At 35.7% G+C, this 17,710-nt stretch overlaps 1 protein-coding gene across 1 annotated transcript; it reads right to left on the bottom strand.

The window, feature by feature from the left end:
- Positions 1 to 5,130: 5,130 nt before the first annotated feature.
- Positions 5,131 to 9,805, bottom strand: LOC119777137 (CD276 antigen-like). The gene is made up of 6 exons (XM_038275930.1): positions 9,784 to 9,805; positions 8,242 to 8,559; positions 7,871 to 8,146; positions 7,517 to 7,609; positions 7,371 to 7,413; positions 5,131 to 6,941 (listed from the first exon to the last, which is right to left on the bottom strand). The coding sequence occupies exons 1-6, from the start codon at positions 9,803 to 9,805 to the stop codon at positions 6,836 to 6,838; spliced, it is 858 nt and encodes a 285-aa protein (XP_038131858.1). The 3' UTR covers positions 5,131 to 6,835.
- Positions 9,806 to 17,710: the final 7,905 nt, after the last annotated feature.

Here is a 17,710-nt window from a genome sequence, read left to right as displayed (position 1 = left end):
AGGTTTTGTATGAAATTGATGAAATCACAAAACTGTTTTGAAGAATTGTGACACATTTGTAAATGTTCTTAATATGAGTCATACTGTATATTACCACTGCAGATATGTTTAGAATTAGCCTCACTTTATATGTGAATTAGTGAAACAATTTGGGCAGATTTTTGTAGAATGTGTTTATATTTCTTCTGATTAAGTCTGACTTCACTAAAACATTCAGTAGAAGTAATTTACTCAACAACACAGTGTAATCAACAGTGTTGGGCAAGCTACACTGCATGAAAAGTGGGATTTTCGTCAATATGCGGCACTTTAGATTGTCGTGGAACTTCAGGTTAAAAAAAACCTCATACCAACACTGAAAGTAAATAGTTTACGGCAATTTGCAGGCTTCGCCGAAAACTCCCGTAAATTGTAAGAAATTGACGTGGACTTTCTGAGGCAGTGTTCCCCCCATGCCTCCCCCCCATGGAATTCTAGGGGAGGCTTTAACATGTAAATGAACATGCTGTGAGCTATACAAATGCAAATCAGGGTTGCAGGGGGGGCGGGGGGGGGGGGGGGTTTACTCCAAGTGACATTTTTCTAAAAGGTAAGAAAATCTCTGATACAAAGAGATCAGGCTCAGTATAGCCTCTTACATTTTAGCTTGAATTGATTTATTTAATTAAAGTATAGAGACCAAAACAGATCTTTAGCTGACAGAGCAATACATTTAGAGCAGTAATTATTATTAAAAAAAAATTGCATTTAAGATAAAAAATAAAATGTTGTCTGTCAGTATGCTCAATTCACAATAACTTAAGTGGAAAAGTTTCAAGATATGAGTCTGAGATGATTCACTTTATAACATGGCGCATTATCCTGTTGGAAGTAGCCATCAGAAGATTGGTACACTGTGGTCATAAGGTCCGGCCAGGTCAAGATCCGCAATTGCAATCACACCAAACAGGAAAAAGAACATCGACAAATTCCGGTTCGTCAAATTAAAATATAGCAGCAACAGATCGGTGACTAGAAATTATAGCACAATTCTTATATATAAAAAAAAAAAATCTAACACCGTTTATTTAAATGATTGGATCCAAACTATTGGTTATTCACCAACGAGGAAGCAGATTTCTCATCTCCATCAAAATATTTATTTTATACCGAGGGACTTAAACTTTAATCAAATCCATTCAAAAGAAACTTCTTATTACAGGAATGAGAAGAGATGCTGAGTTTGGGAGTAGAGAACAAGTTAATTCAAAAAAAGCAGTTTTCAATTATCCTTATCCCCGTTACAAAAATCTACAAATATATATATATATATTTGGGCAGAAACTGAACATATGCTGGATGAGGGTGGGATTTTTTTAATATGTCATATTAAATTAAGCGCTCACAGGGTTCATACAGGAATGAGTGACTCTAATTTAATGCTATTTTAATGCTATTAGAAATGATTTTAATGCCATCAACAAGAACCATGTACACAAGTTATTAGTGTACATGAAATATGAAGGAGCTGCAAGCAGAGTTCCATGACTCCTGTATGTATGTAAACACACACACACACACACATATATACGTATATATATATATCCTCTAGCTTTTTCTCCGCCTGGAGCGATATAATATATCTGACGAAATTGTTTTTATAAGCATTTTTTATTAAAGAATTATAAATACTTCGATAAACATATTTAAATAATTTTAGTGCCAATTAAGGCCTTGATTTAAAAAAAAAATTTATGATTTTTTAATTATTTTTATTGATCCGCGGAAACCCTGGTTCATCTCGCGCATGCTCTCTACGATGTCCAAGAAACTCAGAGCGGCGCGGTCTGCAGCCACAGTGGAGGATGTATGCTTTGCTTTGTGCAGGCGGTCTGGAGCGGAGTATGTGGGATTTCGGGGTAAAACTCCTCTTGGACGCGATGGCGACTCTGCATCGAACAAGACGAACTCAAAGAAGAGAAGCTAGCGGTAAATATATGTTCGATTACTGCCTGCTAAGCTAAAAGCAGCCTAGCCTAAGCTACGGCTAATAGCAGCCTAGCCTCAAGCTACGGCTAATAGCAGCCTATCCTAAAGCTACGGCTAATAGTAGCCTTGCAAGAACAAGCTTTATTAAAGTGTATTTTTTGTGATTCACAGGAAGCAGTACGCCGTCTTCACAACTCAGAGACTAATTGCAGGCGCTATGAACCGGAGCAAGGGTAAGATTTAAAGAATATGCTTTCATTCTGCGGTAAAAGGCAATGGATACGGATGGATACCGATCATAGCTGTACATTTTGTTTTCACAGACCTCCTATTTGCTCGGAGCCATATCAGCAAGTCCAGATTTGCACGATTTTGATAAAGACGACATTGTGTGTAAGTGACTTGTTTTAATGTTTTCTCCTTCCTTGTTACTGTGACTTGCGTTTGATTTTTTATTTATACCACTCTCATTTAATTGTTTTCCAGCTGCCTGTAAGACGTATTTTGAGACGGTACGCAGGAGCTTCAGATATACGCAGCCAGCCAACACGTTGCGTGCGGAGGCTGCTCGGAGTCGGGCCAGAAGAAAGAGGGTAAGACTTTATTTGGTGACTATTTTTCAGGTGCATTGATAGATGTGTTGTGTCCATACGCAGTGCGCTGATTCATTGTTTTTTTTTTTTTTTCAGCTGCTGAAAGCGAGGCAGAGTGTGCTAGCAGATGAGGAAGTGGAACTCTGGAAGTCCGCCACCGTCGGCCTCATGTCCGACGAAGAAGATGGCGTCGTTGGCGGTGTCTCTGGATGGATTGTACGGTCGCCGCCATTTCGTAGGCCGGATCTCACTGAACTCTGTGTTAAGCTGCAGTCCCGGTTAGAAGCGATGCCTTAGTACAGGGCCACGCACAGTAGGCGTCTGCACATCAGACCTGCCTCGGAGGGAATGCTGCCAGTTACCTCCAACCCCGAGGAAGCAAACGAACCGTTCACGGAGTTGTAATTTTTAATACGCATGTGTTTGGATACGCGTTGTATATAGTTTTGTGTGTTTTAATAAAGCTCTTTCTTTGCATAAACAGCTTCCTGGCAAATATTCATTTCCTGTATAAATTCATTCATGTCCTTGATGGTAGCATAATAATTGTGTAGTAGTGTAGAATAACATAAATACACAGCATATGAATGAATAAATATATGAATGAATAAATATATGAATGAATAAATATATATATATATACATGTAAATTTATATGTAAATATATATATATATGCCAACCAATCACGAGCGACTTTACTTGTTTAAAAAGATTCAAGATTCAAGAGACTTTATTGTCATTCACATCACGTGTTAGATGAGGTAAATGAAAAGAAGTTCCGTCCAATACTCAGTAAGAAAATTAAAGCCTGGCGTGGCCACGTGTGGTTTTGCTGCCAATCACGAGCGATTTCACTTGTTTGAGAATAGTGGTTTCAGCCAATACTGAGTAGGTTATTCAAGCCAGACCTGGCCAGCCGCGCGGGTTTGCTGCATTCATATGCTAATTAGGGCCATTAGTACAGCTGATCGCTCTCCACATACGTCAGAGTCCGTTTCCGACAATCTGTGGCACGACAAACGCGGACAAGCACGGGTTGCAAATTGTCGGAAACTGACGAAAATCAGGGAGATCTGCGGGAGTTTACGGGGACGAAAATCTCACTTTTCATGCAGTGCTACTTGTCCAGTGTAGTGAGCTAAGCTATCAGTTACTCAACAATAAATTAAGCTTCACTACACCAAAGCTACCACCTAAAGAATTATAGCAAGCTAAAATACACTAATGTGTTAACAGTAGCTTAACTACATCAGAAGCTACTTAACGTGGTACCAACCTAATATCAATTAAAAATGAGTCTGATACACTGGTTAAAATATTTATTAAAGATCAGTCAATGACATAACACAGTGTAAAAATTGCTTTATGATCAGGATAAAAAAAAAAAAAACTAAAGTAATTACTAGTAGACAAAAAAATAAACAATCTACTGTTATTAGAACCAAATTAGAGGTACTGTGTAGTGTTCTACACATGGAGACATGGCTATGAGTTTGCATTCAATGGACATCTCTAGGGAAAACAAAACCCTACAAAAGGCATCTTATTTCTTTAGGGTCTCCCTTAGAGAAAACTTCTTCAGACCTCAATTAAACAGTCGATTCAAGTAACAAATGAAACTGTTTACAAAAGAGGTGAAAAAATAAAGAAGCTAATTAAGAGATATATATACATTTATGTCTCACTGTATAATTTAATTTCTACCTACATATTTATTCATTGTATTTTGGGGGGTAATTAATTGAATGTTCATTTATTTATTGAGCATGTATTTATTTATGTATTTATTTTTATATATGGGAGAGCTGTTCCTCCATACCTAAAAAATCTTATCTGTGCAAATAAGCCGTAAGACATCTGAACACATACTTTTTATAAGAGGATTCAACAAGTTTCAAAATCTCTGAAGATAAGGCCACGGTGTGGTAGCGACAGTTGGCTGCTCTTCTCGCTCTGCTCCTGTCTCCTCCTCCATCCTGTGTGTGTGGCTCTGTGTGTCTGCATGTGTCTGTGTGTCATTCTTTGAGTTCCACTGCAGTACGCATGTTTCGTAGACACAGACAGGAGAGGCAGAATAGAGGCTCATGCGTGAATGTCCAACGAATAACTCCGATTGTTGTTTCAAAAATAGAAAACCTGCTTTCATTACTTAGTTATGCCCTGGATTTTGTAGTGTTTGTGGACGCTACGTCGCTACTTGATAAAAACAATAACATCACTACTGGAAAGTTACTTGATAAATAACGCAGCGACGCTACGGTCAAGCTACTGGAAAATGTAGTTAAACTAATAGCTTCGCTACATGTAGCGGCCCTACTGCCCATCACTGGTAATCAACTAAGTGTTGGTGGGATTAGGTGAGGTATAAATAGACAAAGCGAGAGAAGGTGGAAATGAAAGAGACAGCAGGAATGTGATTGAAATTAATACTATACTGCGCTGGTAAATCAGTGGCATTAGAAATACAAAAAAATTCAAAGACACCAAAAACATCATGTAAACACTAAAAAGCTGATTTAAGCTAAAAGAAACCTTGGGCATTACAAAATAATACACACAGGTAATAATTTTTTTCCCTTTATGATTGAACCTGCAGTAAATGGTTTTTTTAGCTGCAGGTTCTTTTTAAAGAAGCCACCAGTTTCTGAACAGCTCAGGTTTTTAGGAAGTTCATACCAGAGCTGAAGAGCCTAGAATCTAATTGTTACCTCTAGGTTAGTTCTGGTCCAGGAAACAATGAGCAATAAAGTCTCTGATTATCTGAGGGGTCTACATGGTTCCTATCAGCAATTCTGAAATACTTTTAGGCCAAAGAGCATAAACCTTTGTTATTCAAGTTTTAACTACCATGATTACCAGGAAAGATGTTGTTCCACAGTGAAGTTTCCTCATTATAATAAAGCAGAAAACTATAACAGAATTTAATGCAATGGGCTTAATATTCACCACAATGGATGATATTGAAACCAAAGAAAAATCATATTTGACTTTACTATTTAATTGATGTTTCTACACATTTTAGAGGAAATATTTGAACCTTTTACTTTTCCTTCATTTATACATTCAGAAATTATGATAAAGCAAGAAATGCAGTGTAAATTCTATATCCTGATTTTAAATAAAGCACGATATCAGTAAAAATACCTTATTTTCATTTTTTTCATTTAAAAGACAAAATTATATCTTTACAATTTTATTGTTAATAGCTATATCTTAAAAAACAACAACTTAAGATTTAATCTTAACAGCATAAACTTTGTGAAATAAATATAGGTTTTAAGAAAAGCACCAGTAATAGAATAACAATTACAAAAAAAATGAAAAATACAAAACCAAATATTTAGTAAGAAACAGCTCCTCCTGTTCAAGAAGTTTAGAAAAATATTTTTTTTTCATATAATTACAGTAAAACCAATGTTGTTATTTATAAAGTAAAACAGTTTTCAACACAAACACTTTCCTTCAAAGTAGATATTTGAACTCTAGTTCAAGACTGATAGTCTGGAAAATAGCCAGACTATGGGTGTTTTTATTCATTCTATTTCTAATCAGTAGACACAGTGTGAAGGATTTAAAGTAAAGTTGTTAACAGTTGTTAATTTCTGTGTTGAATGTGTTTGTTTATTTTTTTTTCATAATCACAAACGTTAAATGATCAAAGTCATCGGTACATAAAGAGCTGCTCAACTAAACACAGAAACAAAGCTGTGTTTCATCTAAGGGTCTCCTGTTTGTTGGTTTGTTTTTCTTTATCTTGTCATACCCAGACAAGCATCACCTGGAGGAAATGACCCTGATTCACCAGAATCTAGTTAAATTGTTTTTTTTTTTTTAAGCTATATCACCTGCTGGGGTTAATTATATAAAAAAAGTTTCCACTTTGCCATTTGCCAATTTGATACTCATAAACAAATAAGACACTTAAACAAAACAACATGTAAAAGCACTATAAAATTAAAGCATTTACAAAATACAAGATAAGAAACAAGGATGTTCCTGATTAAAACATAATATCTACTAACAGCACCTTCTAAATCCTTATGTTAATAAAGTTATTGATGTTTATGACAGTCTTAATCATTTCCAGCACTCCGACTGTCTTAAAGTGGACTATTGATTTATCCTGACATGAAGAACTCGGCTTTAATTTCACACTTTGTCTCATTTATTGTTGGTATCTTATGTTTTGATGTTTAAAGTCTTTCTTGTGTCTTTATGGTTGTTATTTTTCTGCCTCCATTGTATTTTTGTCAATTTGGTCTCATATTTCAGTTCAATGCAATGGACCATTACTTTCATCATTGTTATGTTCTTCACGATGTTCCTGGTTCGTTGCTGTTCCTCCTACTCCATCCATTAAACTCGTCCCCTCTGCTGCCCTGCAACAAAATCCACCATCAAGGACAGTTTAGTTTAAAATGAACAATGATGTATATTTTGGAAGTCCATTTTATTTTCTGTGTTCCTATTCCAATCCAAGTAAGTTACAAGTTTTTTTGTTGTTTTTTTAATGTGCCTTTTAATTTATATGAGGGTTGGTTATGTTTCTATTTCTTTTTTTGTAACAAACTTAGTCCCCCATAAAAAATACTGGGCTGTTCTTGTCCTCTGTGGTTTTAAGAAGATGTTTGGGAAAAAATCAATTAGGTCTGATTGAATTCTTATCTTAACCTCATAGTAAAATGTAAATACATTAAAACTAATATTTCTCCTTTGTTAATAAAGAGCCATTTATATGTTTACTTTAAACATAATTAAAAAAAATACTATTATCCAGAGTACCATGAGACCTTTAAGGATGTACTTACGTTGGCCCTGCATTAACCCTTGGTGCTTGGCCGGAGCGGTTTCCTACATTACAGAGAAAAAAATCAAGAACAAACATCAACCAAAGGAAAATGTGTGCAGTAAATTTAAAATAGAACAAAGAATGATTTTAACTTGTTTTTCTTACTACAAACAAAGACTGTCACTATTATGATTATCACTGCCACTACAGCTCCTGCAATCGGACCACCGATCAACATGCTCTCATGACGTGAAGTAACTGGAAAAAGGAAGAGGCACAAAGTTTTGCTTCTCTGCATAATTTATAACTCTCTTCACTTATAAATAGCATGGGTAAAATGTTGAGCAATTTGTCACATTTGTGATTCTAACCTGTTTAAATTAGCAGAGGATTAGCTCTGGATATTTAAAATTTGTTTTCAACAAATCTTTTTACAAAATTAAAGTTAATAAACTATACTCCAGGGTAAATGTGACTAAAATATCTGAAATTGTAACAAACAAAAATCCTTGTTCTCACCTTTTAGGTCACCTGGTTTCCTATAAGTGGACGTCATGTTGTTCCTCTGAGTTCTGACGGTGCAGCTGTAGGTCACATCAGGATCATCCTCTAAAACCAGAGAGCTGCGGATCCTGTAAAGCTGATCCTCAGTCTGATGGACTGTGGTTGTAACATTTAGAGTGGTGTTGGACAGAGGGATGGTGGACCAGGAGAGTTCAGGTTGAGGGTAGATTCCCTCTGAGCTGCAGATGATCTGGTTTGCTTCCTCATAGATGATAACTTTAGAGACGGGAGCTACAGACAAACAAAATGGATTTTAAGAAACTGTGTAGCGCGACAGCACAGCAGCTTAAAATCTGTGTTAAACTTTTCCAGTAAGGAAGTCCTACCTTCTGTTTTCAGGTTAACAAATGATTCTTTATTTCCTCTGTCAGTGCTGATGTAACACTTGTATCTTCCTGCATCTTCAATCGTCACTCCTGTCAGCAGCAGGGAAGCGTTTCCCTTGGAAAATTGATCTTTAAACAGTGATGTCCGGTTCTTAAAGTTCTGCACCTGGAGTTCCAGCTGATCTTTGTCCTCATAGTAGGAATGAACCACAGAGTTTCCATCGGACTCTTTGATCCAGTGGATGAGTAGTTGAGCTCCATCCTGGAACTGGCAGGGTAACAAGCAGCTCTTTCTGAAAACACAGGTCACCTCAACATCTGCAACAGGAAAAGGGAACCTTTAATGTCAAATTAGGTCAAATAAATTTCACTGTATTAAATTAAGTTTATTCTTGTAGACCAGGAAATGAATAATAAATCACTTTCCCAATCTCCAAATGACAATAATGCTTATCAAGACCATGATAAGATAAATGTCGACTTAAGATGACCAACTGCATTTATGCAGCTGGAGGCAAATAGAAAACTTCAATCTGGAGGTTTATAAGTTTACTTCATACAAAATAACACGGGACATTTTTAATTTTAGTAGTGCTATTATAAACAAAAAAAACAACAATGAGAAGAAAACTATCAATTCATGGATCATGATTTATTAAATCTAAATAACAAAAAATGTCTCCCATCTTTAAAAGTGCAGCAAACTTCAGAGATTTGAGACATCTGTCCTAAAGGTACTTTGATTTTTACTGAACCCACTTAGAACCAGGACAGAACAATCTCTCCTTATATGGCCGTTTTCACTTCTTAGAGCTATGATTGGTTGTAAAACCACACCTTCACATCAGCTGCTCTCTGAATTATTACTTCATCTGACACATTAGTTACCATGGTGATAGATCCAGGAAACCTGGTTACTTGATTGATAGTAAACCTTTAAACTACCTTATTAAAAAACAAATCCAGTTTAATAACATCCTTCTCAGTCTAATGCTGAGATACAATTATTGTGTTTATGGAGGAAAAAATCTTTTTTTTATAGTATTTTGTGAAAATCAAATTTATTTTTTAAGTAAAACTAAAGAGCACAAGAGGCTAAAATCTTTAATATATTAGGACATTTTGTTCCAGCAATTTTACAATTTTACATGAAAGTTTGACTGATTAAAAGCAATCATTTCTGGCACTAATAGAATTGCTTCACAAAAGATTACTAAGGTATTTATTAAGGTACTTTAAAAAGTATGCTTAATTTAACTCCTCATGAATTTACAGGACAGGAGAGAAGATGGAACAGCATTTATATATTCACTTTTTTTTCTTTAGGCCTACATTTGTTGTATTTTTTTTTCGTCCAATAATAAAATGTGTGCAGATTCCTAAATGACACAGCTGGGTGTGGCAGAGAGAACTGGTTCTGCTGATCTCACAGTTTAGCAGAGAAAAAGGTTTCAGTTTGTGTTTGTAAAGATTCTACTCAAAAGCTCAGAAATAATTATTTTTGCTGCTAAAGAACTAAATAAATCTATTAATCAGATGCACCTGCTGGGTGCTCTCTGTTCATCTTATTCTCTACACCTCCTCAGCTGCCCTTTAGCTTGGCTTCCACAGACTAACAACACCAGATAATATCTGGTCCAGATATTGAACGCTGTGTATGAATCACTGTCAGGCATTCTTGAACTGCCCATCCGCCTTTTATCCACTAAGTTTCGGTTGCTGTGTTTTTGTCTTCATTCTTGTTAGACTACTCATCGGTTTCTTCATTTTAGCTAATGATAATGGTTAAAGCCCCATGACCGACCGCCACAGATTCTTCTGTCTGAAGTCTGCCTGTGTTTGATACTCAAATATCCCATAGACTCCCCTCTGATCTTGGTCACTCAGCCCTAAACTGAGATTAAACCTGCATCTCCTTAAGAATCTACCTGCTGCAACTTATTTACACCCTGGCTGCTTCCTTTTATGTTCCTGTCTGTGAATGGATTTCCGATAAAACACAATTCTTTTGGAGCAGCTAACTGAAAAGAACAGCCACCCATGGGTGTCTCTCTCGCTCACTGTTTAAATGTTTTTATATGTACATATCTGGTCTTCCCCAGGCAATTTTAAATGAACTCCAAATGTAGGAAAAGCCAAATTATGTTTGGCAATATCACTATTAATTATTAACCAAATAGGAACTCAAAACAGAAAATCTCTATTAAAAAAGCATAAATATGCTGGAAAAACACAGATATAGAAATCCACAAAGCTTATAAATGGTGTCCTTTTTTCTGACGGAATGTTGCATGTTTTAAGTTATTTAAACAAGATTAACACACTACATAATCTCTTAGCATGTATTATATAGTTTAACTGAAATTTCTTTACCTCCACAAGTAGCTGTGGAGCAAAACATCCTAAATATGAGCCACTGAAATATAGGATGTTTGTTTGAAATAGATGTGTCTTTATTTGCTTATTCTATATCCTTGAAAAAAATGTTCTATTCCTCAAAACAAATCTTTTCCATTTGAATACCTTCTGTTTGAATGTAAAACTGATTTTTAGAGCTGAAAGATAAATCCCTCTTCTGTCAGAACATAATTTGTTATGGTATTTTCTCAGTGTTAGGAACCTCCTGGTTCACTGGTGGTTGTTAAATTCAAATTAACACAGGCACAAGAAATCCTGTTTAAGTTCCCCTCTGATTAAGAAGGTGTAATATTACAAAGTTTCACTCACCTTCTCCAAAAACAGACAGAAGAAAAGTCAAAAACAGCAAAATTCTTCGATAAATGTTCTCGGACATATTGTCTTTCTGATCAGCTGTCTACTCATCCCAAGTTGGATATAAATAATGGTAGTGTTACAGTCACACAACAAAATATGTGCAAATGCTGTAGGTCTACATTCCATGAAGAACCAACGAGCTACAGGCTGAAATGCCTTCGCTACCACTTCCTTGCCTAAATGATCAGGAAACAGATTATTAAAATAAATTCCTAATCAACAAGGTGGCTTCTGTCACTGACACCTGGTTGGCCTCCCTACACAATTGTGGACTAGGACGTCTCTTTGAAGATGTAATGGTGCGTACTTCACGTACGTGTTGTACTTCAAATGGGGCCCACTCAGATAATGTTACCTATTGTTGTGTCGTTAAGCCATTGCCTAGAAACCCACCGAAAAACAGAAAAGTATCAAAAAGGCCAGTGTACAGTAATATATACCATCACCACTGTTGATGATCTCTTCAACCAGTCATTCAGTCATGACAATCCTGATGCTAGCAGGATTAGATTTTAACGTGTTTTGAGCTCTCTTTTTAAATTTATCACAAATTTTATTTCAATAACTGTTTTAACACCAATATGAGATTAAAAATGTATGTTTGAAAAGAAGTTCCCTTGTGACTAATACATATTAAAACTTTGTCTTGACCACCCCTATTGTTGAAAAACATGTTATTCCCTCAGGAATAATCACAAAATGTTAAGAGTCATTTATCAATAAGTTATTGATTTTTTTGATTTGGCATATCATTTGATAAAATATTATTTGACCAACATCTGTTACCTCTTGGATTTATATGGTGAGTCAGTTTGAACACATTTCAATTCCTCTAAATTAGTTTAAAAGATAATTTGATCTTATTCCAAAATCTTAAGGATGACCTTGGTTTATCAGATATAACATGCATTGTCAACTGTTTTATAATAAATATTTTACTGAAAATAGTTTTCCATCATGTTCATTTAACTTACTCTTTTCTGTGTATATAAGCTATATAGTCTTTATTGAGTTTCTCTTGCTTAGTTATGAATGAAATAATTACTCTGAGTTTAATTATTTTCAATAAATCCTTCTATTATGAATGGAAATTTAGTGAATTTCTTTTAAACGTGTGCAGAGTGAACCATTTCACATTGGATTTAGCTTGAATCACACTTTTATCTGTTGTTTAATGTGTGTTCACTCATGCCAAATGAAGGTTATTTGATTACCGGTACATAACATAAATGTGTACAACTGCATAACACATATAAAGTTGCAATGTTGTGGGCATTTAATACAATATACAATTATGATCAGTGTTGTATTTGCAGAGTTGAGAAAAGTCTCTCTAATTCCTAAACAGCTTTAATAATAAAACTAGATAAGATAAAATAGGCTTAGAAGGACATAATTTCCACATTCCTCCCTCTGCAATTATCTTTTTTTACTCTCCCATCCATCCATCGATCCATGGAAGTGTGGGATCCTGTCACTATGCCTCTGACTGATCATGCGCCTCGACTACTTGGCCAAAGGGATATCCCTTTGCTTGACTTAATTAGGAAATGAAATAACGTGGTTGGCTCTAAGGAGAGCGGAGACAGAGGACACACCGAGTTTTCCTGAACAAACCTGCTGCTGACCAGGTTACCTCTGGGGAGAATGTTACTATGGTTACTGAAACAGATGTTAAGGAAACTATCTTTGTGAACCGGAAAATTCTTAGTTTCCCTGATTTCAGATTAGAAAAACTTAGAGTTTTCAGTAAACCTGGGGTCCAATTCATGAGGCAAACTAAAAAACTTAAGTTTTCCAAACGTTTTTTTCCCTCCAGCTGAAAAGGAAAGCAGTCGTTGTTATGGCAACACAATGACACCTCTGTGTGGCTGTAACCCTGAGGCACAGGTTAACAGAACATCAAACATATAACAGGGGTGCTTAAAACAAATGTATATGGTCAAATAAAACTATTTTAAAGAACAAAATCCATTTTAGAAGTTTTTTTTTCATATATTAACTTGTAATTTTCTGTGAGTGTGACGAAGATAACATGGGAGTTGTATAGAGATTCCCAGGCTTTTACTTTGGTAGTTCACTACTACGTTTCGGTAACTTAATTTGCATTTTCGCAAAATATTTAGTTTGTTAAATAAATGTTTTTTTTAGCTAAATATTTTTTAACAAACTAAATATTTAGTATAGAGCTTAATAATGATTTAACAAACTAAATATTTAGCTACAAACTAAATATTTATTTAACAAAGTAAGAGTTTTAGAAATGAATGAATGACATAGTCAAAAAACAACTTGGGAAAAAAAAAAACCTTACTTTTCTCTTAAAACAAGCTAAATAACGGCACCCCATATAAACCTGTTTCTTTAAACTGACCACTGCAGGTAAAGTAATCAGTCTGAGTGCTGATATTACAGCACCACTTACTGGAAATGCACAAAACAACTAATAACACAAACTGAAATAATATACCCAATTTATCTAATTGTTCAAATAACAATGACTTTAGACTCGGCTAATAAAATCACATAAATATGATAGAAAATATCATTCATAAAATATAAAAGGCATATCTTAAAAAATAGGTTTAGTTTTTAAGATACGATTAATGGCGGCTTTAAATCTAATTTCTAAGTTTTACATAAGCAAGCAAAGGCGATACAGTGATCTCAGTTATCACCACAATGAATTATATATATTAAAACTGAAGTAAAATAGCATTTGACTTTCATATTTAGTTGTTTCTATAGAAACAACAATAACACTCTTAAAATGTATATATACATTTATTGATGTTTCCATGTTTTGTTGAGGGCTGCATGGTGGCACAGTTTGTAGCACTGTTAGCTTGCACCAAGAAGGTTCTGGTTCATTTCCTCTTCTCCATGGAGTTTGCATGTTCTCCCTGAGCATGCGTGGGTTCTCTCCGGGTACTCCAGATAGGTGTCTGCAACCCTGATGTAATAAGCAGGAGGATATGGAGGTTTTGTTCCCATTTACATCTGGAAATGTGTTCTTTATCAGAGGTAAAGCAACAAAGTAAATATAAAGAGTATATTCTGCTTCTTGATAAAATATATATCAGTATAAACCTCACTTCTTTGTTGTTTATTAATTAAAAACAAATAAAAGGTGTCTTTACTAAACTATTATTTTAGCTTTTCTAAGAAGCAAATATATTTGAAAACTTACTGTTACTGTCGTTTTACTCAAGTAAGAATATAAGAGTATAAAGTTGCCATCCAAGAAAATACTTTAAAGTGAAATAGCATTCCCTAAAAAGGCTACTTAAGTACTGAGTAACTGAAATATGACATCTGACCTGTAACTCTATATAATAAAGACAGACAAATGTGTTAGGATATGTTCTAATTCTGTATTTTAATACTTTAATAAAATAAATAACACAAACTAATTTTATTGGAAAAATACAAACACCAGGCAGAAGAAACAATTTACCAAGACAATTTTATTTTTAACAGTAAAACTTACAAAACCATTACCTGCAATAACTATATTCATTCCTTTGTGTATATGAGCTTGACCTCATCTATTCACCATGACACCTTGTCATGGTGAGTAGGTAGGTAGGTAGGTAGGTAGGTAGGTAGGTAGGTAGGTAGGTAGGTAGGTAGGTAGGTAGGTAGGTAGGTAGGTAGGTAGGTAGGTAGGTAGGTAGGTAGGTAGGTAGGTAGGTAGGTAGGTAGGTAGGTAGGTAGGTAGGCAGGTAGGTAGGTAGGTAGGTGTTTACAAAATGTAATAATGTTACTCATTAAAAAAATAAAATATCTGTTAACTCCTTTTATCTTGTAATTCCTACAATACGAGTTGATTATAAAAGTCTTCATAACAGCATTCTATCTTTTTTCTGTGGGACAAAAGAAATATTAAGTTTAGAGAGCAAATCAACATAAACAAGCATCAACCAAAGCAAAATATATACAGTTAGGTCAAAACTGAACAGGGAATGTGGTTTACCTTTTTTTCCATATACAATAGCCTACAGCTGCAAGGAGTCCCATAACAATCAAACCAACAACCACTTTCCAGTGTATAGTATTTTTAACACGCGGTGAAGTTCCTGCATGTGAAGAAAAACAAAGTTTAGCATCTCTGTGGGATTTTGAACTCCGTTTAACAAATAGATATAAAGAGCTTCCACCACTTAATTTGGTAGACGGCCTACAGCAACAAAGTAAACCCTGTTTCACACAAACAACCTCATCTGATTGTTTTCCCCCACAGACTGAAGCCACTCTACTCAATTAGTTAATTCACACAGGGTCTGTGCCTCTGCTGCATGACGACAGCTTCCCTCTGTCATCCATTAGAAATATGCATCGACACAGATGATGGAGCAATTTCTAAAATAGCGAAATAGGAAGTCAGATTTGGAAAGAGTAAAGCAGATCTAGGAAATTTCAAAATAAGGAGAAGCGGTCTGGGTGTGTGAACGGATTCTGAATAGATTGGGTATTGAATGCTGCACAGCGCATTTTGGTCAAGGCAAGTGTGGAGCCAGCCTTAGGAACACTGGACTGTTGTTTAGGTTTTCTGCTTTGGGATCTGCAGTGCTCTCCCTCTTTCACCTAATTTTCCACAGCTGAAACTAGGCTGCTTTTAATTATCAGAGAAAGTAGATCTGGATTTTAAAACCTACCCTCAATGCAAATGCTGCAAATGTAGCTCCTGTTCCTGCCTCCTATTGCTTCATCTGTTCTGGGATCAACAGTAAAACACTATTATAAGTATAAAGGGAACCCTGGACTGATATGCTTAATCTGGACATCCTTTAGCCTAACGGAAGTTTTGACATGATGGAAAAAACAGTTGGATGACAGTTGTCAAATTGAGGCTACAGCCATCCAAAAAACTCCAAAGTCATATGTAGCCAATGGCTGAAGCTCTCCATCAGAGCCAAAACATATGTATTTTTGTTCATTTTTGTCACAAGGGCATCCCGTCATGCAAAGGATTGTGGGCAATGGTACTGCTATTAAAGGTATAATCAAGGATTTTCGCAAATGTTTTAAAAGACCCGCCCTTTCCACTTGTGGAATAAAAAATTTGAGGTATGTCTGATTTCATTCATAGGCTCCAAACGAAGGTCATGAGAGATTAGGATGTGTTCACACAGCCTCCCTCATGGCATGAACAAGACGACGGCTGTTTTGAGAAGTGGAAGATTTATTAACCTAACGGGAAATGACCTTGGTGGGGTGGGGAGTCTGTATTGAGAATAATCAATGTTGATGTGCGAAAAAGTTCTTCATATGCAGGGGTGAAAAGCCACGCCAGTCAGAGCTTTTTCCCTCCGTCTGCAGACGAAAAAATAAATATGTCCTTCCTTGCAAGATTTGCCTGAGTCTCAGTTTCTACAACTTTGCACACTTTAAAAAAAATGCACATGCACAACCCTGTACTCTTTCCCAAGAGGGAACACATATTAAATGTGTGAAAGCGTGCGCTGACCCATTTCTCCTCGTGCAAGCTCTGTTTAAAAGTTGCTCTTTGCATCGCTCATACAAGCTTCGTTTCCAAAAGAAGGTTAGCAATTGTTCCACTATGTCAGACCCACCACTGGTAATTGAAAATGGGGACAAGCAGGTAGGACGACCTTATGTAAACATATCAGCAGAATGATTGGCAATTAGGAGGACCACTTATTTTGATGATCCACTCGGAAAAAGAACATCTTCCACTATACCTTTGAAGAACATGTTGCAGGTTAAAGCCAGGGAAGAATTAATGGCCAAAAGGGACATCACAGCTATCAGTGGAAAGCAGGTCAAGACTCATGGAGTGAGACCAGTTTTAGCTTGTGAGCTAACATCATGATCTCATACTGTAAGTGTTTGGGTTGTTGGTCAAAAAATTAATTAGTAACTGCAGGAGATTGTAATTATTTTACTTAACTCATTCATGTGTTGGAAAAAGTACCATCATTGCTGACAGACATAGAGGTGTCACAGTTTGTCCTTCACCTCAATAGTTTAGTCCTGCAGAATCCTACTATTTTTCAGAACCACAGATGTAATTCTGAGAGATTTTGCTGAACTTACACACAGATCACAGGGCAAAATATGAGGCAGAAAGAAACAAAAAACAGCTGTTGGTGGGGAAGTGTCTGCCGCCAGAGAAACCATTCCTTTTGACCATATTTGACCATATATATGACCAGCAAAATGTTTATGATCCAAAACTTTTACCAAACTCAAACATGTCTGCTCTACCTGATGTGAATCACCAATGTGACGTCAAATGAGGCAAGATATTTTTAAAAAAGCAGTTTCTGGAGACACTGCTTAGAAACGTTACTTTATTTAGTAAATTCACTTGATTATGGCTGCCAAAACACTTAAAATCCTAAATAGACTCTTCAAATATAAGCCATTAGACAATACCTAGCTTGCATTTTATAAAAAAAAGATTAGATGTAATTTACTCTTTAAGTGAAAGATATGTGTGAAAATTTTAAAGCTAAACGAACTAAGATAGAAAGTTTACAGGTTTCTCTTTTTCACCTCCTCCCTTACCGCCAGGACCACTAGGATAACAACTAACATGAAGACTACTGACACTCTTCCTCTATGGATAAAGAGTCCTTTCCGATCTAATGGATTCAGATGGACCTTTAGTTTTCAGTGGAAATTTTCAAGAAAATAATAAATTCAATCTATTTCCCTCCAAGGTGAT

The sequence above is a fragment of the Cyprinodon tularosa genome, unplaced genomic scaffold (genome assembly GCF_016077235.1).
Source record: "Cyprinodon tularosa strain WSP-4 unplaced genomic scaffold, ASM1607723v1 ctg980, whole genome shotgun sequence".
In the NCBI taxonomy this organism is placed as follows: Eukaryota; Metazoa; Chordata; class Actinopteri; order Cyprinodontiformes; family Cyprinodontidae; genus Cyprinodon; species Cyprinodon tularosa.
Note: the sequence above shows the minus strand (reverse complement) of the source record. Positions and strands in the feature narration are given on the sequence as shown.